The sequence below is a fragment of the Pelobates fuscus genome, chromosome 3 (assembly GCF_036172605.1).
Source record: "Pelobates fuscus isolate aPelFus1 chromosome 3, aPelFus1.pri, whole genome shotgun sequence".
NCBI classification, from domain to species: domain Eukaryota; kingdom Metazoa; phylum Chordata; class Amphibia; order Anura; family Pelobatidae; genus Pelobates; species Pelobates fuscus.
Window position 1 is genome coordinate 11,811,034 of NC_086319.1, and position 26,975 is coordinate 11,838,008.

The 26,975-nt window shown below is 43.5% G+C and overlaps 2 protein-coding genes across 2 annotated transcripts in view; one reads left to right on the forward strand and one right to left on the reverse strand.

Moving 5' to 3' along the window:
• Nucleotides 1-160: 160 nt before the first annotated feature.
• Nucleotides 161-12,394, forward strand: LOC134602143 (poly(U)-specific endoribonuclease-A-like). The gene is made up of 7 exons (XM_063446702.1): nt 161-274; nt 7,305-7,404; nt 8,157-8,268; nt 9,048-9,169; nt 9,308-9,420; nt 9,655-9,808; nt 10,793-12,394. Exons 1-7 carry the CDS (start codon nt 261-263, stop codon nt 11,054-11,056), a joined length of 879 nt encoding a protein of 292 aa, XP_063302772.1. The 5' UTR covers nt 161-260; the 3' UTR covers nt 11,057-12,394.
• A 3,833-nt stretch (nt 12,395-16,227) lies between these two features.
• The window catches only part of A4GALT (alpha 1,4-galactosyltransferase (P1PK blood group)), a 45,335-nt gene continuing 34,587 nt past the window's right edge, over nt 16,228-26,975 (reverse strand). The window contains exon 2 of the mRNA XM_063445045.1: nt 16,228-17,730. Coding sequence (XP_063301115.1) covers nt 16,683-17,696 — 1,014 coding nt within the window. The 5' untranslated portion in view covers nt 17,697-17,730 and the 3' untranslated portion in view covers nt 16,228-16,682. The remainder of the gene's footprint in view (nt 17,731-26,975) is intronic.

A 26,975-nucleotide genomic window follows, 5' to 3' on the forward strand; every position in this document is an offset into this window, starting at 1 on the left:
GTACACGCCCCCTTTAAACCGTCATCACGCAGTGTTCATGGAAAAGATAACACCCACTTTCTTCACATAATTGGTCAGGACAACTGTCAATCATCCTCCCATTGACTCAGCCCCGCTCCGCAGATGCTGGCAGGGCTCCACCCAGGTCTCCCGTTACTGGGTGTGTCCAGCGAGCGCTGTGATTGGCTGCCGGGCTGGGAGGCTGGGTTTAGCTGTCTGGGTCCTAGCGCCGGCCGGTCACAGCGCAGACAGCAGCAGGGATGGCAGCTACAAGGTAGGAGTCCGCTAACCAGGGGCCCAGCACCCCAAACCAGGGGCCTCAGCACCCCAAAATAACCTCTGGATTTGCTCTCTATGGGGAGATTGTAAGCTCTTGGGCTTAGTAGCTTTGTTCACACATTACCCACTCATCCTCCATGATTTGCTCTCTATGGGGAGATTGTAAGCTCTTGGGCTCAGTAGCTTTGCTCACACATTACCCACTCATCCTCCATGATTTGCTCTCTATGGGGAGATTGTAAGCTCTTGGGTCCAGTAGCTTTGCTCACATAATACCCACTCATCCTCCATGATTTGCTCTCTCTCTGGGGAGATTGTAAGCTCTTGGGCCCAGTAGCTTTGCTCACACATTACCCACTCATCCTCCATGATTTGCTCTCTATGGGGAGATTGTAAGCTCTTGGGCCCCAAAGTTTTGGTTCTGTATACCACTTCTCTCCCTCTCACCTTCCCTGGGGAGAGTGCAAGATCTTCAGCCGAGCTGTTCTGTGCTGGGTGTGACTGGAGTGGCAGTTATTCAGTAACCACAGATTCTTATGTGTCTGATATATATATTATATTGTAACATTGATCAGGGGCAGTCTGTGTTCTGTGATATGGTTATAGGTTGGATCAGGGGCAGTCTGTGTTCTGTGATATGGTTATAGGTTGGATCAGGGGCAGTCTGTATTGTGTGATATGGTTATTGGTTGGATCAGGGGCAGTCTGTATTGTGTGATATGGTTATTGGTTGGATCAGGGGCAGTCTGTGTTCTGTGATATGGTTATAGGTTGGATCAGGGGCAGTCTGTGTTCTGAGATATAGTTATCGGTTGGATCAGGGGCAGTCTGTGTTCTGTGATATGGTTATTGGTTGGATCAGGGGCAGTCTGTATTGTGTGATATGGTTATTGGTTGGATCAGGGGCAGTCTGTATTGTGTGATATGGTTATAGGTTGGATTAGGGGCAGTCTGTATTGTGTGATATGGTTATAGGTTGGATCAGGGGCAGTCTGTATTGTGTGATATGGTTATAGGTTGGCTCAGGGGCAGTCTGTATTCTGAGATCTGGTTATAGGTTGGATCAGGGACAGTCTCTATTCTGAGATCTGGTTATAGGTTGGATCAGGGGCAGTCTGTATTCTGAGATCTGGTTATAGGTTGGATCAGGGGCAGTCTGTATTGTGTGATCTGGTTATAGGTTGGATCAGGGGCAGTCTCTATTCTGAGATCTGGTTATAGGTTGGATCAGGGGCAGTCTGTATTGTGAGATCTGGTTATAGGTTGGATCAGGGGCAGTCTGTATTGTGAGATCTGGTTATAGGTTGGATCAGGGGCAGTCTGTATTGTGAGATCTGGTTATAGGTTGGATCAGGGGCAGTCTGTATTCTGAGATCTGGTTATAGGTTGGATCAGGGGCAGTCTCTATTCTGTGATCTGGTTATAGGTTGGATCAGGGGCAGTCTGTATTGTGTGATCTGGTTATAGGTTGGATCAGGGGCAGTCTGTATTGTGTGATCTGGTTATAGGTTGGATCAGGGGCAGTCTGTATTGTGTGATCTGGTTATAGGTTGGATCAGGGGCAGTCTGTATTGTGTGATCTGGTTATAGGTTGGATCAGGGGCAGTCTGTATTCTGAGATCTGGTTATAGGTTGGATCAGGGGCAGTCTGTATTGTGTGATCTGGTTATAGGTTGGATCAGGGGCAGTCTGTATTGTGTGATATGGTTATAGGTTGGATCAGGGGCAGTCTGTATTCTGAGATCTGGTTATAGGTTGGATCAGGGGCAGTCTGTATTCTGAGATCTGGTTATAGGTTGGATCAGGGGCAGTCTGTATTCTGAGATCTAGTTACATTGTAACACGGATCCTCATCCTGTCTGGCATATCCTTTCCTGGGCTGTCTGTAAATAGGAGCTGAGCTGTGAGTTCTTGTCTGTCTGGCAGTCTCCTGGTTCCCCTTTGACCTGCCAGTAATTCTGTTTATAATGCAGCGTATTGTTTAACGAAGGCCGAATCACGGTGTTTGCTGACTTTCAGCTTAATACCTTTGTGGTTAATGAGCTTATCGGGAGGTTCTTTTATTAGATCTGGAATTATTATTATTTTTATTATTATTAATATAGCGCCATCAGATTCGGTGGCGCTGTACAATGAATGTTTATTATCTACCTTACTGTAACTTCCCACATTGCTCTCTGTTAGTACGGAATAAAATGACTGTATTAACGTGATATTGTGAATGTAACGGGGATAAACGCCCAGGGGTTAAGGTGAGGCTGCATACATTAATGATAACAGGTGAATCCAGCCGCTGTTTAACACACATTGTGTAAGATTTATAGCAATATCCCGGAATAAAAGGACCATTCATGTGCGTGTGTGCGTATTTACATTCATTACTTTAATACTTTACACTGAGGTAGATGTGAGTACATGGACTAAGCCACCCAGCAGAGGTGGTAGTGGCTGATTAAGGGGACAAGCTCAGGAAACGACTGGGTCAATTATAAAACTGCTGCTTGTCACAAGACAGGACTAAATTCACGACTGCACTTCAATTTATCAGCTTTAATGGAATTTTTTTTTTTTAGAAATTATTTTTAATTGAATTTATTTAGAAAGGGTTGCCCTCTGGTGTGCCAAGTTCTGCGCCCTTTTCTGAAAGCTTGCGTTGCGTTGCCCGGTCCGGCGTTATGATGGTTCTAGTACCGAGGCCTAGTGTGCGCTACGGATCCTTCATTAACCCCTTAAGGACACGTGACATGTGTGACATGTCATGATTCCCTTTTATTCCAGAAGTTTGGTCCTTAAGGGGTTAAAGTATTAAACTTGTTCGCTGAGATTATTTTGAAAAATAACTGTTGTGTCCTTCCTTTCACTTTTCACACGTTTCTCGTGTAAATTATACATTTTATTTTAAGGATTTAAGGACCAATTTTTCTTTATTATTTTTAATATTTTTTATTTTTTTATTTTTTTTATGATTAAAGACGAGAAAATACGTGTTTCTTTCTGTCTGCAGCCAAGCAAACGTGAACTACAAACGTTAAACAAAATACTTTATTGGTTAAAGGACAGGCAAAGTAAATAGCATCATTTTCAGAAGTGGAAGAATGTACTTTTTCATGTTCCTAGCAGCCCTCTTTAACGGATTCTAAGGGGGGGTTGGGGGGATACAGTTTGTGGCCACGTAGACCTATGCTTAGTGATTGTTAACAGATGAAAGGCTTTAAAATCACCATGTTTCCTCCAGGCTTTTCGTAATTACCAGCATTAACCGTTTTATTTTGAAACCAAATCCAGAGTCCAAGCTCTGAGGATTATTGTTTAAAGTCCTGCCAGGAGGCGTATTCGTTAAATAGTTAGTCCGTTTCTCCCCAACGGCTCAGATAACCGGCTGCTGCTTAGTGAGTAATAGTCTGTGATCACTTATTACCAAAGTTCCTAATAAACCCATGCGGCCACTCTGTTTACATATATAGAGTGTAAGCTCACAGGGACAGGGCCCTATCCACCTGGTGACCCCGTTTACCATCACTAGTTTTTTTTGTATCCCTCATTGTAAAACGCCATGGAATATTAAATGAGAATACTAGACTAAAACTATCTTTACAAACTCCTTAATGTATGTAATCAGAAACCATCTGTGCAGCACCTTATCGTATTTGTAAAAAGGCCTATACTTGGTATTGATTCTCCAGCAGTTTTTTTTTCTTTTCAATTTAATTCTTTTTTTTGTTGTTGTTAGGTTCTAAGAACAGTTTCCTGCTCTGCCTCTGATCGGCTGCTGGAATCACATGATCTCTGCTGCCATATGTTTTTTTTTTTTTGTGTGTTTTTTTTTTGTTAGCAGTAACTATAAACTTGGTTTTATTAGAGAGGAAAGAAATTCTACCTCCGTATTGAAACATCCAAGATCTTCCAATAGGGATTCCAGTTTAACGTATTAGTCTGGTTAACCCATGCACGTTATTCTTTTACAGTGATTTATGGAAAGACGCGTTGAGGGCCCCATTAATTATTGTCATGATTCTAGAAGGTTAACCTCTTGTATGCCAAGGGGACTTGGGCGGATTCTTCCTGATGGCTGTTGGTGTCGGATTACTAAAATATTCTACAATAAATAAATATTCCTGTTTGTAGTATTTTTTTTATGGAGAGAATTGTGTACTGAGAGCCGGTTAACCCATTGTATGCCGGTAGGATTGTTGTAAATGAAGCTGGGGCAATCTGCAGAATGCTTTGTGTTGCTGTTTGGTGCCCAGGGCGTGGGCACACTTGTGGTTTTTGGGGCTTTTTATATCTGACTGTTGCTGAGCAGCTGTTTGCAAACTTCCTCCTGTTTCAGATCAGATCCTCGGTCAGTTTGTCACACTGGGCCACAAGTCAAACTACTTATTCCATTGCAAAAAATACCTTAAAACCTGCTGTTTGTGCACTGCTCCTGCAATGACTAGAGACGTGGCTGACATGTTCTCTGTGGATATCGTGTCACTGTTTGATCAGCTATAGAGCATGTGGCTAAAAGTCATTTCATTCATGAAATAAATATTAATTTACAAATCTTTGCGCATGCAGTGGTTGTAGTTATTCATGTTTTAGAGTACTTGTGGTCCGTTGATGCCTACAGAGCTACGTGGTGCTGGATGTCCTGATGCCATGCATGAAAGGTTTCCCCGCAGTGTGCACAGTTCCCAGAGCTTCCTCTTTCTATAAGCAGTGATTTTATAGAGCGGTAGGTAGGTAGCTGTAGACTTTCCTGGTTCCATATTCCAGCGCTCAGCGAATAGGAGGAAGTGTGACTTACCACCCAGACAGGTAGGTACTGGTAGTGGAAAAACTGTGAAGCTTGGTGGACACCCACAAACGTTCTCCCGTCTCCCTTTTAATAAATAAGCCTATGTTTCAACCAGGAAAGGCTGACCAATCATTCTCACCGTGTGCTGTCGGGAGTCACAGAGATTTAGCTCTCTTTCAATAAATCCACAAAGTCTTTATAATCACATCCGGGGTCTGTGGGGTCGCACTCCCTTGGTACACTTACCTCTAATGTCAATCCCAACCAAATACTGACACGGACTGCGATAATTCACTGCATCCACCTCGATCTATACCACGAATACATTACTCTAGATATACAGCTGACTGGGAAAACGTTTCAACGGCCATCTCCCAGCGACTTATCACATTTATTATTATTATTATTATTATTATTATTATTATTATTATTATTATTGGTATTTATAAAGCGCCAACTAATTCTGCAGCGCTTTGTCACTTCTCCAATGCTTACAATCGATGCCATTCTAACAGCGTGTACGTTTTTAATAAAGCTGACATCCTACCAGGAAATGATATCGAGAAGCTCCGTTATGTGTATATTACTCCGGCTAGATTGGACACCATTAATAGAATACCTACCTTACATCGTTATAAAGTGATACAGTCATGCCTTACCGGGCCCTCTGCTCCCCTGCCGCAATCTCATTAGGTGGGTATTATACTTCTGTAGCACCCACCTGCGGTCCATCCGTGTTGCCAGGGTGCTGGCGTTTGAACCGAGTGATGTCACATCATTCTGTTCCTATACTCCCTAGCCAGTGCCAGCTAGGGCGTTACCAGCATTTGATGTCTAAAAGCATTTCACTCTCCCTGAAAACCTTGTTTATTATATAACAACCATTGGCTTAGACAATATTCTCCATAAAGTGTCCATGAATCCCCAGCCTACAGGCTTATTGCGTCCCCTGGGATTGCCCTGTGCCTTTAGCCGCACCTCGCTCTGAATTCCGGGCACTGCCAACTCTTGGCTCAATGTGGGGCATAACTTCCATTACTGCTATCTCTGGATTATCAATATTTCCATCGGAATAAAACCAGCCAATCCCTACATCCTAGATTATATTGGTGGTGTGTGGCCTGGTAGAGGTTGATCATAAATATGGTGAGGGCTTGTGGTGCCCATCCCTCTTCTACCCGCTTCCCTCCTTACTGGTATTTCTTGCTCAGTAAGTGTGTTTGTTTTTTTTATTCTGTATTTTTATTGTTTTGCTGTCCTCCTGCAAGCTCCATTAACCATTTACATGCCATAGAGTGTTAAACCAGCATGTTCAATGCTTTCTGAACTAGGGCCGGTTTAACCCTTCCTGTGTCTAGCTGCTTGTTCTAGAAGGCTGTTCATTACATGGGTCGCGGCCACTCAGACTGAGCTGTGATATAGAGGCAGATTAACGCTTAGCCAGCAGCTTTCGCTGGATGTAACTTGCAGAGTAATCCCGATTCCCTGTTTAATAAAGATACTGTCTAGATTGTTCTCTATTGACGCCATCGCTACACGCTCTGTATATTTAATGTATCGCAGTGCTCACCCTGTCTGTCACCCAGCGTCAAGGGAATCCGAAAATAAATCGCTTTGTTCTTGCGTGATGTTTTTAATAACTGAAAAATCATGGTTTAGAATAAAATTGAAAACGTTGCCTCTCCAAAAAAAGCAATGTCAAGCAATATATAGACCCGTCAAACTTCCACCCGCAATACCCCCCAAAAAATGTCAAGCTGAGGACACCTAATAAACTGTAAATGTGAATAGACTCCGGGTCCGCTGGGGATATGGGTCCAGGTTGGTGGATGAACATATAGTGAGGGCAGCATAGGAACAATTAGAAAATCTCTCCACTCCATGTACCATAACTACTTCAGCTTTTTGTATGAGTTCTTTCCTTGCTGTTTTCCGTCTCCCTCTGCTAATTTTCGTTCTAGTGATCTTCGCAAATCCCAGCAGCTGTAATCCCCCTGTGCAAACAGTGGGACATCATCGCTTTCTGCTGTGTCGTACAAGTTCTTGCACCATGTGTACACGCAGCCACATACGAGAGCCTGTACAGCAGCAACGTACATGCTTGGCAGTGAGTAGCTTTATTCATGCAGGAACATGAATGAAGCCACTCGGCGAGCTAAAATAAAAGCTGCTATGTCCAACATGCTGTATAGAGGTTTTGGAGTGGGCAGAGTGCTCCCATGTATCATTTTCCTTCTCATTTTAGAGGTCCTTTAAATCATGAACTATCCAAACTGTTCAATCAGCTATGGGACGCAGACGTGAACCGCATGACGCCAGGTAAAGATTACCGGATCTCGCTACAGGTAATGAATTCAGTCTAATACGGATTGTTTGATCACTGGAGGGCGCTAGAGACAGAAACCAGATTATTTAAATGTAATCTGCCAGTGTCTTTCATGTATTCTAACCATATAAATAATATATAAAATAAAACCGGCGTGGTCAGGAGACCTTTACTCCGGCTCCACGTGCACTTTTCATGTGTGTGTCCCTTTAAAGTAGATTGTGGCAGGGTAACTGTACTATGGTGGTCGCATTCACTTTATGTAATGATTTTCTGTTCGTTCCTATTTATTTCCTTATTTTCTCCAAATATTTCTTGCTGTGCCTCATCACTCATTGTTCTGTTTAGTTTTGTGAGTTTTATTGTTCCCAATTAATTAAAGAGGTGCCAATGTTCCCCTTCTTTCTGATCCTTTTTCCATCACTGTCAGATTGGAGGATTTTCTGAGACGGGTAAGCGGCGTTCACGGTCTTCTCTTTTCTGCAGCCTTTACTAGCCCTCCCCTTCTAGCACCTCAAGTGGCTGCCAGCAGACGACTACTAGACATGTAATTTAACATTAATGTATCTACTGAATGGCAATGTTTAAAATGACAGGACCGCTGCACCCAAACCTCTTTATTGAGATGAAATGGTGCGGTGGTCTTTTTAACATGATCCTGTAGGCGTAGATGATGTACACATTTTTTTTCCTGTAACTAATTTAAGAATAAAATATCTGCTATACTTCTGTAAGATCCTGTTATTTTTACTATGTTTGTGTCTTTTTAAGGGGAAAGCCGGCTACGTGCCAACTGGAACCCACGTGGCGAGAGACAGCGCGTCCTATCCGCTCTTTCAGTTTGTAGACGAGCAGCGGCTGAAAAGTATAAAAACTTTTGAAGGTAACGTTTCCACGTGTAACTAAGGGGCTTATTCACCAAACCGAAAACATGAGTTTTAAGTCAAAATATTCAAATGGGAAAATTGTTTGTTTTTGTTTAATTTTGTAACGTTAAAAGGATTATTCCCTAATCACAAATTGTAAAACTTCTGACCTCGATAGTAAAATGGAAAACTGTCTAAAGGCCGCTATCTGGTAATTCTGTGTTCTTACAGTCATCGGCTTTTGATATTTTTGGAAAAACATAAAAAATTTAAAAAAAATATTAAACTATCAAAACAATATAATTATATACAAACATATTTAAAATATTTTTCATAATATTAAATCCAGTTAAAAAGTATTCAAAACTATTAAAGGGACCCTTTCAGCCACTAGAGACGCTTCCTGGATTCTCACGGAGTTTAGCTCCATGAAACGACGTTGGACGTCTTCACGCTTTGCATGAGGACGTCCAGCATATTGAAAATCCCCAATGGGAGAGCACTGATTCAATGCTTTCCTATGTGGAAGCCCCAATACACGAGCAGTACATGGGAGCATATGCATCAGGTCCCCCGTCGGTGTAACATCGCGGGAGGAGGAGAACCAACCAGCATCCAGGGATTTCAGCGCTTGAATCAGGTAGGTGGAAGAAAGGGTTTAACTGGTTCATTAACTGGGAGCACGGAGGCAGAGGGACACTATATAGTGTTCCTTTTAAACCATTTGAAAAGTGTGTCCTAAAATATTGGTTTGTTGTCCTAGACACAAACATGTTGTTTTATTATTATTTATTAGCATTCATGTCCCTTCTGGATAACTACGAGATGTCCACAGGAGTGGCAGAAGTTGTCACCGCAGAGGAAATCGCTGAGAACAACAAATTCCTAGATGCAATCCTAGAAACCAAAGTGATGAAGGTGCGCTGAATTTCATTCTTTGTGTTTTCTTTGTTGTGTTTTCACGCGTCAGTGTGTGTTTTGTGTTTGTTGTTGTTTTTTGCTGTGTAGAGGAGAATGTTCTAGTTGATCTGTGGTAATTCCTTTTGTGCCATGCAGCTCACGCACGAATATTTGGTGAAGAAAAACCTTTCCAAACCCGGTCTGAAAGACTTCAAATCTCAGCTGTATGGAATTTGGTTCCAGTTATACAGCAGAGAACCTGGCAAAGGGTGAGCAACAAAAATAACCCCCGCGGAAGGAACAAAGCCCAAACTCTGCGTTTTGTTTTAGTACGAGGTCGCTAATGCTGAAACTGATTATTTTACTTTGAGTTTTATCATTTTATGTGTTTTCTATTAAAAGTATTCAAAGTACTTTTTTACATGATCTTTATTAGTGTTCATGGAAAACAAAACTAAAAAAAAAGTTTTCCATTTTCCATAAATCCTGTGAATTAATTTCAGGCACGATTCCTGCGGCTTTGAACACGTGTTTGTGGGAGAATCCAAGCGTGGGAAGGAAATCATGGGTCTCCATAACTGGGTCCAGTTCTACCTGCAGGAGAAGCGGCATAACATCGATTACAAGGGATTTGTGGCACGCCAGTATAAGAACAGGGTAAGGATTTACAGAATTTACCATCTGAGTTGGGAATATTTACGTGTGTGTGTGTATACTCCTTTTTCAATAGGTAGGATAGAGCATTAGTTCCTAAGATTGTGAACTATATTTCCTCGATAAACTTGGGAGCCATATTGGTGTCCTTTTATATATGGTGCTTGACTTGGGAGCCATATTGGTTTCCTTTATATATGGCGCTTGACTTGGGGGCCATGTTGGTTTCCTTTATATATGGCGCTTGACTTGGGGGCCATGTTGGTTTCCTTTATATATGGTGCTTGACTTGGGAGCCATATTGGTGTCCTTTATATATGGCGCTTGACTTGGGGGCCATGTTGGTTTCCTTTATATATGGTGCTTGACTTGGGGGGCCATGTTGGTTTCCTTTATATATGGTGCTTGACTTGGGGGGCCATGTTGGTTTCCTTTATATATGGCGCTTGACTTGGGGGCCATATTGGTTTCCTTTATATATGGTGCTTGACTTGGGGGCCATGTTGGTTTCCTTTATATATGGTGCTTGACTTGGGGGGCCATGTTGGTGTCCTTTATATATGGTGCTTGACTTGGGGGGCCATGTTGGTTTCCTTTATATATGGTGCTTGACTTGGGGGCCATATTGGTTTCCTTTATATATGGTGCTTGACTTGGGGGCCATGTTGGTTTCCTTTATATATGGTGCTTGACTTGGGGGGCCATGTTGGTGTCCTTTTAAATGGTGTTTGACTATTTATTTCCCTTTATAAATGTTGCTTGACTTATAAAGTAGTACATTCCCTGATCATTGCAAGTCATATAAACAAAACAGGAGAGAGAGGGAGAGAGAGATCCCATTTTTGTAAAAAAATATCATAAAGGGGTTTATGCGATCCCTTCTCTCTTAAGGTCATAGTAACTTTGCATTATAAATGTTGCCTGCCTTGGAGGCCATTTTGTTTTTCATTATAAATGTTTCCTGACTTGGCTGCTCTTGTCTTCCAGCCCGATGAAGACGATCAGGTGTTGAATCTTCAGTTCAGCTGGAAGGATATGGTGAAACCAGTGGGCAGCAGTTTTATCGGTGTCAGCCCTGAGTTTGAGTTTGCCGTATACACCGTGATCTTCTTGATGTCTCAGGAGAAAATTACCAAAGAGATTGTTCGAGTGGAGGAGTACGAGTTGCAGATCATTGTGAATCGCCACGGACGCCATATTGGGACGGCCTATCCTGTCCTGCTCAGCAGCAATAATCCAGATTTATATTGACCATAACTTTATCTAAGGGGTCTATTCACCAAACAGTGATTTGTGGACAGCTGGCCTCTGCCTCGCAGTATGTAGGCTACAATCTTACGTGTGTTGACTCCCACTAATTGCAGTTTAGTGAATGGACACCTCTGCCGTCTAAGTCCTTCTCTTTGCCGTGCCAGTAATTTTTATTTACTTCAGAGGATAATTTAAAATGGCAGCTGCTGTGAATGTATTTTTTTTGAGGGGGGTGGGGGTTTACTGAGCTAGAAGGTGGGTGCTTTATTATGTGCCTAAATTCTGCATTTCTCAATATGAAATATGAGTGATAAATGATAACTCTTGTGCACCCTCCTCCTTGCTTACTTCCAGGCAAGCTCAATGCTCTATTGTTTGGGGATCTCCATTGCTCTCGCTGACCAGCTCCATGCTAAAGGCACGATATGTTGTCTCTGGCTGGCTAGCTTTTTGGGAGATACAATCCGTAGCAGCTAGAGTTCCGTGGGTTAAATTCATGAAGTAGGTGCCAGCCATTCTCTGTGGTAAAAATAATTGGGGTTCGGTGTTCTGACCCATTTTTCGGAAGGTGTTTAGAACCCAAACATTTGAACTTTGTGAATGTCTCTGAACATGTTGTCACGTTGGGAAAGACCCGTTTTTTGTGTTGCAGGGGATCTCGATTCGCCATACATCCCATGGCAGAGGGTTCCCTGGGAGACACTCCACTCATTGTGTTCAGTTCAAAACTGAGAATTTTCAGTGCACGTAGGAAGTGGCTCTGAAGGGAACACTGTTACCTAGCTTTTCCTAACCCCCCAAAAAATCTGAAATGCTTGTATTTTGGGGTGTTATAGCTATTAAATGATTGGATATGTTCCTTTAAGGGATGCTTTCTTTAACATACTCTGTAACACTCAGTGCATGATCCCTGTGGCGGGAAGACACGGGTAAATTCCCAGCTTTCATTTCAAGAACAAAGGTCAAGAAGTTCATTTTAAGGTGGTTGTGTTTTTGTTTTGTTTTTTTTCTTCTTGCAATTCCTCTTACGGCCACAACGTGACTGTAGAATACAATGTATTTAGATCAGGGTTGCTCAAAAGCTAGATCTGCAAATGTTGTAAAACTACAACTACCATGATCCTTTGCATGCCTTTTAGAATGACAAAGCATCATGGTAGCTGTAGTCTTTAAACATCTGTAGATCTATCTTTTGGGCAGCCGTGATCTAGTGACGGCCAATGTTTCCTGCCAGTACCTGATCCATTCTATGGTCTCCTGCTCCATTCACTTTCTATGCAGGTCATGGTTGGGTATCTCAGGCAGCATTAACCAAGGTGCTTTGTATTTATCTCTTTAAACTGGCCCTTCCCCACCAGCACCTCTGTAGTGTGTGCACAGAGCATTGTGGGTAACGTGGTTTCAGCATGATGTTTTTTTTATCTCTGTTTGTGTAGTTTACAAATCAATTATTATTTGATTTTTTTTCAGACCCGTTCTGTAGATCAGGCGTCTCTTGACCCCACCAAGTGCCTGAACTGGGCTGTTAAAATGCAGCTGTTTAACCAGTGACTTACTGACTCACACTGATTGGGTATGAAAATGTAGCACAAAGTCTCAAGTTAAATCCTAATATCTGGTTCAGCGCAGTTATCCCAGATTGGTAAAAGAAATAACTGGATATAAACATTTTATTATTTAAATGGAGCCAACAAGTTGTGTAACGCCGTACAATGGGTGGACTAACACACGTATTTATTACCAGACAAGGAACAGAAGGATTGAAGACCCTGTTTAATGAGCCTACGTGCTAGAGGGAGTGGGGTATAGTGACACACAAGGTAAGGTTAGGGTACAAGGGTAGATTGCTAGGATGGTACTCGATGAGGGCTTCGTGTTTTGTTTTGATGACCGTTGTAGGAGAGGAATCAGAATTTATAGATCAACGTGTGCCTTACTGAAGCAAATCATATTATTACATGCTTTTTAGAAGTCTTGCTTTGCCTCAAACTTTGTTAATGCCTTTTAATCTACTTAACGTGTCAGTAATGCTATCGACATGAAGAGCAGTCATGATTTCAAATATAAAAAAATAAATGTGATAACTCAGTTAAGCTGATTTCCTAATTAACCTGTTAATCTATTTTTTTTTTTAAAGAGTTTAAGATTTTTCCCTCCAGCTCAGCTGTTTTGCCTTAATGTTTTAAAACTTGCTGAAATTTGCTGTTTAGTGAATAAGCCCTTATTGATAGTCTGAGAATCGAATCCTAAGAGATTCCTATTGCTCTGTGTGATTATTTTTGTTTTGTCTGAGTTTAAACTAAAACCGTTGCATTTAAAATAAACTCCGCTAAAACCGCTTTTTATTGAAACATTCTGGAAAGCAACATGTTTAACGTAATAAAAGCCTATTACATAGATCTCTTTATTTGACAAACATCTCGAGTAACCTCACGTGATAGACTTTCTCGGTTTGTAGCACTGCACAGAATTGACAGCCAGGGCTATTAACTTAATGTAAACCAAAGTACCAGAATTGGAAGCATAACTTTTTACCCAATTCAACTATTTGTATTTATATTGATGTTTAGATATTAAATTCCCAACATTTGCATTTTAGTAAATAATGCTGTCTGAATGTCTGATTTTATTGCGACGCACTTGGACATTTCTTTTAAAAAAATAAATGAAAACGTGATTCCTAACACTATAGCTCTGGAGTGGCTGTTTAGGTGACCAGCCCCCTTAGCCCTTAGATTGCAGTGAAAACGTGAGTTTTTTTTTTTTTTTTTTTTTTTTTTTTTTAACCTTTTCACACTCCCCGTGTCAGTCTCACCACAGCTGGCCCATCTCAGCCACTCCTATGCTTTCACAGTGGCAGTGGGAGGGTATTGTGCATGCACAGCTCTGCGCCAATCAGATCTCCTTATAGAGATACATTGAATCAATACGTCTCTATGGAGAACATTCATCGTCTTGATGGAGTGCAACACTGAACTACGAAGCACTTCTAGTGACAGTCTGAGCGACTGCCATGAGAGGTGTTAATAGACAGCAATGTAAACACTGGTCTAAAGTGCTATCACTGCCTATAGATACATTAAGCTGTATACAGTGCTCCACATTATGCTGTATACAGTAAATTAAGCTTTATACCGTACAGTATTTGCATTTTTCACACACAATGGCACTTTCACTGACTATCATTGTTGTGATACATTGTACTGTTTTTAAACACTCCTATTTGTGTTCAGCGAAGTCTCCCGAGTTTAACAGTTCCCCACCATGTACAGGTTTTATAGTGTTTTTGAAAGTTACAGAGTCAAATATAAGGCTTGCCCATTTCATTTTTTTTTTCATATTGAAGTTTGCCAGATTGGTTATGTTGCCTTTGAGACCGTATGGTAGCCCAGGAATGAGAATGACGGTATACCATTTGCAAAAGTAGACCATTTTGAATAGTCTGGGTTGTCTACTCTTTCAAATGGTATGTCATGGTAGGGCTAATTTTCATTTCTGGGCTGCCATACCGTCTCAAAGGTTATATATAGGCAATCTGGCAAAGAGCAATTTACAAAAACAGAAATTGGTAAATATTATGTGTGGCCCTATAACTTTCCAAATCACCATAAAACCTGTACTTGAGGGGTACTGTTTGTACTCGTGAGACATTATTCTACATGTAGAGAGAGAGAGAGAGAGCGTGTGTATATATAATTATTTTTTAAAATGTATATTATATATTGTGTTCAGGCAGAGATTATAGCTGTATAAATCCAGTTATGTAGATGTAAAAAAAAAAACAGATGCAATTTGTATCTTGTAATACAATTTTTTTTTTTTTTTTTTTTAATTGGACTAACAGAATTTTTTTTAATGACAAACTTTCGGGAGAACCTCCCTTTTGAAGCATTTCTGAGCAAAGACAACACATAGAATTCAAAGTTGAGTTGTGATACTGGGGTTAAAGCGACATAATGCAGATAAGACACAGGTTTGATAGAAAATAGACACCCTTCTTGCAGAGGGTAATAAATATATTTCTGAAGATCAGAGTGCGGGGGGGGGGGGGGGGAGGAGAAATAAAAACAACCAAGCAGACCGTGCAGAAGATGGTATACTTTATACATAGAAAAATAGGATATACCTAGACCTATAAAATAAAGAAAGAACACTCATAGGGGATTACCGTAAATTCACAAGTGGCCCTATATATATATATATATGTTACACTCACAAAATGGAAGTGATTTTTCAGGCTCATCAATTTAGTGGATTCTCACGAATTCCTCATGGTTGATATTGCATGTAAAAGATAAAAAAAAAATCATAGTACAGTACTGTCAGGAATAGTTGCACTTACACTATAAAAGAAGTAAAAAGGCCCATCAGTACAATTCTGTATGTCCCATCAGTGTTGAATAGGATGATTCTTGCAGGAAAAGTGAATAAAAAATAAAATAAAATCACAATGCAAATGAATAGATGAATATCTTAAACTCTACGCGTTTCGTCTGTGCTCTCAGACTTCCTCAGGAGTACTAAAATACTTTATACATACACGCACACGTATATGGAAACACATGAACACATATGTTTGTGTTCCTGATCCTATAGTGCTCCTTTAATAAAAGTTTGTCTGGTTACATTTACTCCTTGGGAAGACAAAGACAACTCTTGCAGTATAGCAGCCATGGACTGCAACTCCCATCATGCACCTTCTATTGATGGCAGTTGCGCCCCCAAGACATCATTAAAATCACATTGTATAAGGCAAACAGACTCAAGGAACTCAAGACTCATACCAATAAAACTGCTCCCCACTGCAAAATATTATAGCTCTATATAAATACTAATAATAGTGGGTACCAGAGCACCTTGTAATCGATAATGACAATCTCTCTGGGTACAAAATACACAATCCAGCGCACTCACTTATTCTCTAAACAAGGATTTCAAATCTCACAGATTGTAATAGTTTTATTTAAAAACACCTCACCTAGGCAAAAAATAATGGGGGTTTAGTTACAATATCTGATCATACATTGCATAAGCCTGTCACAGCGTCAATGTACCCCATTCTCGGCAGGCCCTACTCTAGCAGCCTAATGCCCTTATGAGATCAATCCACTTACTTGGGAACTATTTCCTCCTGGGACTCTCTGCAAGTCAAGGCTAAATAGGATCCTAGAATGAGGCACCTGTGACAGGGAGGGGTGCAAAACCAAGGAGTTGGCCTGGACTCCTAAATATATAAATGAAACCAAGATGGCTCAGGTGAGTGCAGCCCTCTTGGTTTCATTTATAATCTCTCAGGGTTCTTCTCTACAGAGCTGTAACTACAGCTGAGAATCACCACTTGTTGCTGCAATTTGACATTAATTAATAACCCATTTTCTCAGTATAACTATCCCAATCGCTTTCTGAGAGGCCATCTTTTTCCAGGATCTAGGTAGGATAATATAAAATACTCTGTGATCCCCTTTTAGAAGATACAGTTTGTAATTATTAATACAATGTGTGTTCAGGACGCTTCCAGGAAATGCCCACACACATTCAGCACATTCTAAGGGTTTCTGAATGGTTAGATAACAGTCTGACTTATTTGGTTTTGAATTGTGATGTTTGAGGATTTCTTTTCACAGTTTCAAAGATACATCTTCATTAGTTTATATGTTTCAGGACAGAATTCCGCTTGTAACTGATCTATCATAGACCCCTCCTTGGGTTGCCCTCCCTGGCTCTTCTTATTCCAGAGATGGAGGCCATATGTGTTCATTAGTAGCTCTTTAAGGTCTTTTCTGCTGATGGTCTCAAAAAGTTTCCTCCAGTCCTGCCAGTCAACAGGGTAAAAGGCTTCTTTAGGGAGTATGCTGACTCCCCTGCACTCTTTTCGGTCCCTTAATCTATGGATCAAACACCACCATTTATAAACCCGAGTCAGGAGCTGAGGTCCTTGATGTCCATAAAACCAGTAATTATATCTGTTAACAAAGTCCTCCATGCACAACTTAATAAATCGATGCCGGGCCTGGAAGGTTAAGAAAGCGCCATTTAGCGTATACAGAGATTGCATTCCTATCATGTTTGTGAGATTTTCTAGGTTCTTCAGGATTATGAAATCAGTATCTAAGTAGATGCCTCCTGACTTCCAGAGGATAGCCAGCCGGCAGGCATCAGAATCGGTGGGAAAGTCAGAAAACTGCTCTTTTTTTTCCACCGCAGTGTACCAGCCACTGAGAGGGGTGTTGGCAAAAAGTTCCTTGAAGTTCAAAGGTGCAAATTCAACATTGTGGAAACAGCTTAGGAACGAAAATCCGAGGTTCCGGGGCAGCGGGAGGGTCTGGCTAGATAATCCTTTCATGAAAACAGTGACTTTGGTGTTTGGGTGAGTGATGGCAGCAGATTCTACTGCACACATAGCCTGAAAGTTCGGGATTGTCCTCTCGGAGGTTTCAAGGAAAAATATCCCACCCCCGTGTGTTGTAATACGAGATTTATTTATTGCGTCAGATAAACTTTCTGGACATTTAACCTCCTGAGGGAATGGGCGAAGCTGTGCGTCGGCCTTCGATACAGGGGCATACGTCACGTATGACGCAATTAAGAGAATGGAAATCCCAGCGAAGGACCATAGCGATATTGTCCGTAATCTGAACATTTCAAGTACGACGCTCGCCAAGAGCTTAAATTATCTGAAAGAGCGAAGGTCAGAAATTAATACATTGTGGATAAAAAAAAAACATAACTTTAACCTGAAATTTCTCTGAATGACACAGATTATTTTAATGTGTTTGCTACTTAAGAAAAAATAGTAACTTTGGTTTATTGGAATAAATCAATTAAATGTCAACAACCTGATTAAAGTTGGGTCATTCTGACCGAATGAGCTCCATTAGGACAGATCCATAGAGTGTCTGGTTTAAAATCATTGCTTTTCACATCTGAATCCTGAATAAAGTGTTGGATCCAAGCACCAAATTTAAACCGAGTCTTAACTGTCTGATAAAATTCACAAATTTTCCTTCACTCGCTTTTGAGACTTTTTACCACTGGCAGCAGATTATGAGCAGGGTGACCAGACCCACCGTGTTTTCTAGGGCACATTTCACACATACATATTGATGGGCAGCACATGAAAAGGGTTGCCCTGTAGTATATAATATTCAGGAGAATGTGTGTTACATTAAGTAATTAGGTAATGAAGTATCGTGCAATTAGGCAGTAGGCAATAATGCAGAATATTATTATTATTTTATTATTTATAAAGCGCCTTCAGATTCCGTAGCGCTGTACAATGGCTGATGCACTATACATACTGCAGTGCAGCCCTTTTCATGCGTTTTTCATGAAAAACGTATCTGTGTCCCAGTAAACATGGTGGAGCTGGTCACCCTGGCTACGAGGCTTTTACAAATGACGGCAGTCTGAAATTAGAGTGCTCAGTGTATTCGTTTGACACACTGGCTGTCATTTGAAACAGTTTGTATCTCCGACTCCCAAGCAGGTGCATATCTCTGTGAACGTCCCGTCATATTGCATCATACTGATGGCCGCAGAGATACATTGGGTCACAACGGAAGCTCCAGCCGGCAGAGATACATGGTGTCACACCGGAAGCTCCAGCCGGCAGAGATACATGGTGTCACACCGGAAGATCCAGCCGGCAGAGATACATGGTGTCACACCTGAAGCTCCCGCCGGCAGAGATACATGGTGTCACACCGGAAGCTCCAGCCGGCAGAGATACATGGTGTCACACCGGAAGCTCCAGCCGGCAGAGATACATGGTGTCACACCGGAAGCTCCAGCCGGCAGAGATACATGGTGTCACACCGGAAGCTCCAGCCGGCAGAGATACATGGTGTCACACTGGAAGATCCAGCCGGCAGAGATACATGGTGTCACACTGGAAGCTCCCGCCGGCAGAGATACATGGTGTCACACTGGAAGCTACTGCCGGCAGAGATACATGGTGTCACACCGGAAGCTCCAGCCGGCAGAGATACATGGTGTCACACTGGAAGATCCAGCCGGCAGAGATACATGGTGTCACACCTGAAGCTCCCGCCGGCAGAGATACATGGTGTCACACCGGAAGATCCAGCTGGCAGAGATACATGGTGTCACACCGGAAGCTCCAGCTGGCAGAGATACATGGTGTCACACCGGAAGCTCCAGCCGGCAGAGATACATGGTGTCACACCGGAAGCTCCAGCCGGCAGAGATACATGGTGTCACACCGGAAGCTCCAGCCGGCAGAGATACATGGTGTCACACTGGAAGCTCCAGCCGGCAGAGATACATGGTGTCACACCGGAAGCTCCAGCCGGCAGAGATACATGGTGTCACACTGGAAGATCCAGCCGGCAGAGATACATGGTGTCACACTGGAAGCTCCCGCCGGCAGAGATACATGGTGTCACACCGGAAGCTCCAGCCGGCAGAGATACATGGTGTCACACTGGAAGATCCAGCTGGCAGAGATACATGGTGTCACACCTGAAGCTCCTGCCGGCAGAGATACATGGTGTCACACCGGAAGATCCAGCTGGCAGAGATACATGGTGTCACACCGGAAGCTCCAGCCGGCAGAGATACATGGTGTCACACTGGAAGATCCAGCCGGCAGAGATACATGGTGTCACACCGGAAGCTCCAACCGGCAGAGATACATGGTGTCACACTGGAAGATCCAGCCGGCAGAGATACATGGTGTCACACTGGAAGCTCCCGCCGGCAGAGATACATGGTGTCACACCGGAAGCTCCAGCCGGCAGAGATACATGGTGTCACACTGGAAGATCCAGCTGGCAGAGATACATGGTGTCACACCTGAAGCTCCCGCCGGCAGAGATACATGGTGTCACACCGGAAGATCCAGCTGGCAGAGATACATGGTGTCACACCGGAAGCTCCAGCCGGCAGAGATACATGGTGTCACACCGGAAGCTCCAGCCGGCAGAGATACATGGTGTCACACCGGAAGATCCAGCCGGCAGAGATACATGGTGTCACACCTGAAGCTCCCGCCGGCAGAGATACATGGTGTCACACCGGAAGATCCAGCTGGCAGAGATACATGGTGTCACACTGGAAGCTCCAGCCGGCAGAGATACATGGTGTCACACCGGAAGCTCCAGCCGGCAGAGATACATGGTGTCACACCGGAAGCTCCAGCCGGCAGAGATACATGGTGTCACACTGGAAGATCCAGCCGGCAGAGATACATGGTGTCACACTGGAAGCTCCCGCCGGCAGAGATACATGGTGTCACACTGGAAGCTACTGCCGGCAGAGATACATGGTGTCACACCGGAAGCTCCAGCCGGCAGAGATACATGGTGTCACACTGGAAGATCCAGCCGGCAGAGATACATGGTGTCACACCTGAAGCTCCCGCCGGCAGAGATACATGGTGTCACACCGGAAGATCCAGCTGGCAGAGATACATGGTGTCACACCGGAAGCTCCAGCCGGCAGAGATACATGGTGTCACACCGGAAGCTCCAGCCGGCAGAGATACATGGTGTCACACCGGAAGCACCAGCCGGCAGAGATACATGGTGTCACACCGGAAGCTCCAGCCGGCAGAGATACATGGTGTCACACTGGAAGATCCAGCCGGCAGAGATACATGGTGTCACACTGGAAGATCCAGCTGGCAGAGATACATGGTGTCACACTGGAAGATCCAGCTGGCAGAGATACATGGTGTCACACTGGAAGATCCAGCTGGCAGAGATACATGGTGTCACACTGGAAGATCTAGCCGGCAGAGATACATGGTGTCACACCGGAAGCTCCAGCCGGCAGAGATACATGGTGTCACACTGGAAGATCCAGCCAGCAGAGATACATGGTGTCACACCGGAAGCTCCAGCCGGCAGAGATACATGGTGTCACACCGGAAGCTCCAGCCGGCAGAGATGCATGGTGTCACACCGGAAGCTCCAGCCGGCAGAGATACATGGTGTCACACCGGAAGCTCCAGCCGGCAGAGATACATGGTGTCACACCGGAAGCTCCAGCCGGCAGAGATGCATGGTGTCACACTGGAAGATCCAGCCGGCAGAGATACATGGTGTCACACCGGAAGCTCCAGCCGGCAGAGATACATGGTGTCACACTGGAAGATCCAGCTGGCAGAGATACATGGTGTCACACTGGAAGCTCCCGCCGGCAGAGATACATGGTGTCACACCGGAAGCTCCAGCCGGCAGAGATACATGGTGTCACACTGGAAGATCCAGCTGGCAGAGATACATGGTGTCACACCTGAAGCTCCCGCCGGCAGAGATACATGGTGTCACACTGGAAGATCCAGCTGGCAGAGATACATGGTGTCACACCTGAAGCTCCCGCCGGCAGAGATACATGGTGTCACACCGGAAGATCCAGCTGGCAGAGATACATGGTGTCACACCGGAAGCTCCAGCCGGCAGAGATACATGGTGTCACACCGGAAGCTCCAGCCGGCAGAGATACATGGTGTCACACCGGAAGATCCAGCCGGCAGAGATACATGGTGTCACACCTGAAGCTCCCGCCGGCAGAGATACATGGTGTCACACCGGAAGATCCAGCTGGCAGAGATACATGGTGTCACACTGGAAGCTCCAGCCGGCAGAGATACATGGTGTCACACCGGAAGCTCCAGCCGGCAGAGATACATGGTGTCACACCGGAAGCTCCAGCCGGCAGAGATACATGGTGTCACACTGGAAGATCCAGCCGGCAGAGATACATGGTGTCACACTGGAAGCTCCCGCCGGCAGAGATACATGGTGTCACACTGGAAGCTACTGCCGGCAGAGATACATGGTGTCACACTGGAAGATCCAGCCGGCAGAGATACATGGTGTCACACCTGAAGCTCCCGCCGGCAGAGATACATGGTGTCACACCGGAAGATCCAGCTGGCAGAGATACATGGTGTCACACCGGAAGCTCCAGCCGGCAGAGATACATGGTGTCACACCGGAAGCTCCAGCCGGCAGAGATACATGGTGTCACACCGGAAGCTCCAGCCGGCAGAGATACATGGTGTCACACCGGAAGCACCAGCCGGCAGAGATACATGGTGTCACACCGGAAGCTCCAGCCGGCAGAGATACATGGTGTCACACTGGAAGATCCAGCCGGCAGAGATACATGGTGTCACACTGGAAGATCCAGCTGGCAGAGATACATGGTGTCACACTGGAAGATCCAGCTGGCAGAGATACATGGTGTCACACTGGAAGATCCAGCTGGCAGATATACATGGTGTCACACTGGAAGATCCAGCTGGCAGAGATACATGGTGTCACACTGGAAGATCTAGCCGGCAGAGATACATGGTGTCACACCGGAAGCTCCAGCCGGCAGAGATACATGGTGTCACACTGGAAGATCCAGCCGGCAGAGATACATGGTGTCACACCGGAAGCTCCAGCCGGCAGAGATACATGGTGTCACACCGGAAGCTCCAGCCGGCAGAGATGCATGGTGTCACACCGGAAGCTCCAGCCGGCAGAGATACATGGTGTCACACCTGAAGCTCCAGCCGCCACTATCTGTGTATAATAATATTTATGTATAAATCTTAATCTCTCCAATTATCTCCCTGCAACATTCAGATACTGACTAAATCTTGGAAGATACTTTGCCTCATCTATTCTAACTTTGTTACCATATTATTATTTAGTGCTATTTTCATACACATCATTATTGATATTTGATTGGTAAACAACAAATGCTTGCCCTCCCCCCCACTCCCCCTCTCTCTCCATCCTCTGCCCCTCCTGGATGTAAATACCTTCATATAACTGTGTCTTATCTCCATCCCTCTTCCCTAGGCCTCATCTCTCAGATCCAAGCAACCCACCCGCTACTACAGGTACCTACAAAATATATAGCCGGTTCCTCCAGATGTTTGAGATCATTCATAATTACCCCCTCATTTCCTTTACATTTTACAAGTATCTTCTACTCTCTGTAACTTTAGCCGCCAAATTCCCCCTGCTACCGCATGTCTCAAATTCCCTTCTTTTTTTATTAATACATTTTTAATAACTTTGTTATATAACGTATCAATATTATACATTGATTCAGTTTGAAATTGTGACACTAGATTCTGAAATATTTGATTTTACAGATAGAGTTGATTATCTCGTTACCTAGATTATTTAAATACCAAAAGAAAACCTAAGTGTACTATTTCTTTGAGACATTAAATTGCCAAAACATTTAAAAGACAGAGAACCTACAAACAAACAAACAAACAAACAAAAAAAACAATTAATTTTTTTTTCTCCATTACTGAGAGAGGTGACCGTAGATTTTATCAAACAGATACAATGATCTTTTGGGATAATTTAGGTGGTCAGTCTTCCTTCAGTGTAAGAATAGATTGATAATTACATCTCAAATTTTTGTATCCAGATTTTGAATGATTTAGATCCATGTCCTTTTCTATTACTGATATTTCTTTCCATTCTTATCTGGAACTTTAATTGCTTAATAACCTCCTTCCATCTAGGGGAGTCTTCCAAAAACGCGCTATTATAATTTTAACCGCAAGGAAACAGTGTAACATTAGATGGTAGTTTCTATTATTCATATTTGGCCAATTTAAACGTAGAAGGATAGTTTCCAGAGTAAAACTCATTTCAATGTTTGTATCTCTTTTCATGTAATAAACCATTTTTTCCTCAAATATTAATAATTTCACAACAGCTCCACCATATGTGGATAAATGAATCATTAGATTTGATACATCTGCAACATTATTGTGATTGGTTATCTTACATTTTTGCTAACCTTGTGGGTACTAGATACCACCTATACATTACCTTAAATTGGGTTTCCAACAAGTTTAGACAATGCCTTCCCACACCTTGCCCAAACTGTATTCCAATTTTCGATGTCTATGTTAGATTTTATATCCTTCTGCCATACTTGGAAAACGGAGAATGTTGGTAATTTATCTAGTGAGATCAGGATATCCATTCCTTCTGATATTACCTTATTTCCTGGTTCATATTTAATAATGTTGAAAAGCTTATCTATTATAATTGATTTGTTTTTTATCCTTAAATAATTAAACATTTCTGAGTCTGGTAGCTGAAATTCTTGTTTTAACTGTGGGAAGGGTTTTACTTCATACTTTGTTATAATATGACTTATAGAAAGAATACCCCTCCCTCTCCTCTGCTCCAGACCAATGTCCAGACTGTATTGTTCCAACGAGTTTACAAGGACCTATTCTGGAATCTGGTCTTTTATGCCACATTTATTTTTTAGCCCTGTCCAGAACCCCAAAAGCTGGGCTAGCCTCTTTGAGTGTTTTTGATTTTTCTGGATGCCATAATAAATATATTTTCACCAGGGCCGATGCTAGGATTTTTAGTTACACAGGCGAAGATGCATTTTGGCGCCCCCAACCCTCATTTAAAAAAAAAAAAAAAAATGCATCTTCACCTGTGTGTCTTTCCTCCCAAGCCACAGGCACACAGGCATCATTTTTCAGTCACACAGTCAAAGTCATACAGGTACACTGTCATACAAAGACAGAAATAATCATACAGAGACATACAAGCAGAGATATACATGCATACAGAGACATGCAGGCATATAAAGACATACATGCATACAGAGGCATACCGTCATACAGACACATACATACAGACAGGCATACAGAAACATACATACAAAGACATTCAGGCATAAAGAAACATACATACAGAGACATACAGGCATGCAGACACATACATACATACAGAGGCATACCGTCATACAGACACATACAGAGGCATACCGTCATACAGACACATACATACATACAAAGACATACAGGCATACAGAGACACACACATACGTACATACAGAGACATAAAGGCATACAGTTACATACATGCATACAGAGACATACAGAAACATACGTACAAGACATACAGACACATACATACATACATACATACAGAGGCATACCGTCATACAGATACATACATACATACAGACAGGCTTACAGAAAAATACATACTCACACACACAAACTCACAGACACATACTCGAACACACACACACACTGACAGACACACACACACTCACTGACAGACACACATACTCGAACACACACACACTGACAGACACACACAGACACACAGTAATTAATTATCTAAATTAAATGTAAATTTCCCACCCAGCCTCCCTACCTGGAGTGCTGGCGTGGGTCTTTCATTGGTGGTCCGGTGGGGCTGCTGGGAGGCGTGCGGCTGCAGTTGATTAGGAGGAGGCGGCGAGGGAGCCCTCTGATCTCTCTGACCGGCTCCCTCGCAGGCTGTTTTCTGATGCCGCGGGAGCCGGAATATGACGTCATATTCCGGCTCCCGCGGCATCAGCAAAAGGCGCGCGAGGGAGCCGGTCAGAGAGATCAGAGGGCTCCCTCGCCGCCTCCTCCTAATCAACTGCAGCCGCACGCCTCCCAGCAGCTCCGGGGATCCAGGAGGTGACCAGGCAGGAGGGAGCATTTCCCTCCTGCCGGTCACTGGAATTTTGCGCCCCCAGAGCCGGTGCGCCCTAAGGCGGCCGCCTGTGCCGCCTTATGGACGCGCCGGCCCTGATTTTCACGTGGCAAGTCCCAGTCTCTATTTGATATTAACCTGTCACAGTTCTCACCGTGACATCCAGACGGCGAGACGAGGTCGCCCCAACAGGGGATTTGAACCTGGGTACTTTGCGGTCCAGGACCTGCTTTCCTCCTTCAGAGTATTTTTAGCCCTGTTCTACCTGGCTATGTCTCCAGCACTAGGGAGCTGGACCTTTCCTGTGCATGGGCCACCCAGGGGCTGGACTTTTCCTGTGCATGGGCCACCCAGAGGCCTCCTTTGTGTGTGGGCCGGTGTGGCTCTGTGCAGCCGCACTGCCCGGTCCATGGGGGCTGCGCAAATCGCGGGGCCCACGGGGCAGCTGCCGAACCAAACTGAATATTTTTCCCATGCGCATCCCTATTACACACGATTACATTGGCTCTTGGGTCCAGGACACTCTCATACAAAATAGGTTAATCCCTCCCCTGTGCCTGAGAGATAATTGAGTCAGGAACTGTACTAAACTCAATTGTCTCCAGGCAAAGAAAACATTTTAGCAGTACCCCCAAAATCCATGGAAACCCCACAAAAGTTACATCCCCTGATAGGTCTGATCTGGATTGACATACTTGTCGTGTCAGATGCATATGGAGAAGGTCAGAGTAGTGAGACCCGAGCAATACCTGTGAGAGTATTAGTAATGTTGTAGTATTCAAATCGTAAATGTGATTACAGGAAAAATTAACAATAATTTGAGATACCTACCAGTCTATGACTTGGCCTAAATTTGAACTAGCTCAAAAGCGTAAGTGATTGTTGAACTAGCTGGGCCTAGTACCTAATAACATAGAAATGAAACATATTAGGTTACATTGGTTGTGCGGGTCAGATCATGGACCCCACATAACTAAACCCACTACTAACTAATGTGAACAGTAGAGAACCGAGAGATGAGTTGTTGATTGCTAAAATGCTGAACGCCTTGAATCTGTAATATAATACAAGATAAATCAGAATCCTCTAACAAAATTATGAGAGGGCTACCAAATATCTGAACTAATAGACCCACCTAAAGCGAGTGGATCAATTAAATCTGAACCAGAAATATGCCAGTCTGAACCTTTGAGACTTGAAGACTCGCAGAGGCACAGCTAGATGAAAGGTTCAAAACTCGAGAACCTATAACAAATACCAACATGTCATAACATATCTGAGAATGTAGTATGTCATAACTGGCAAGCAATGCGCTTGCTTGAATAAAGCACCTTAACTAAGTCATACAGGTAACTTGCAGTACTCTGATTTTGCCACTAGAGGCCGGCATAACACCCTTAGCCTACACATTAGATCAATCATTCGTGTGTGTT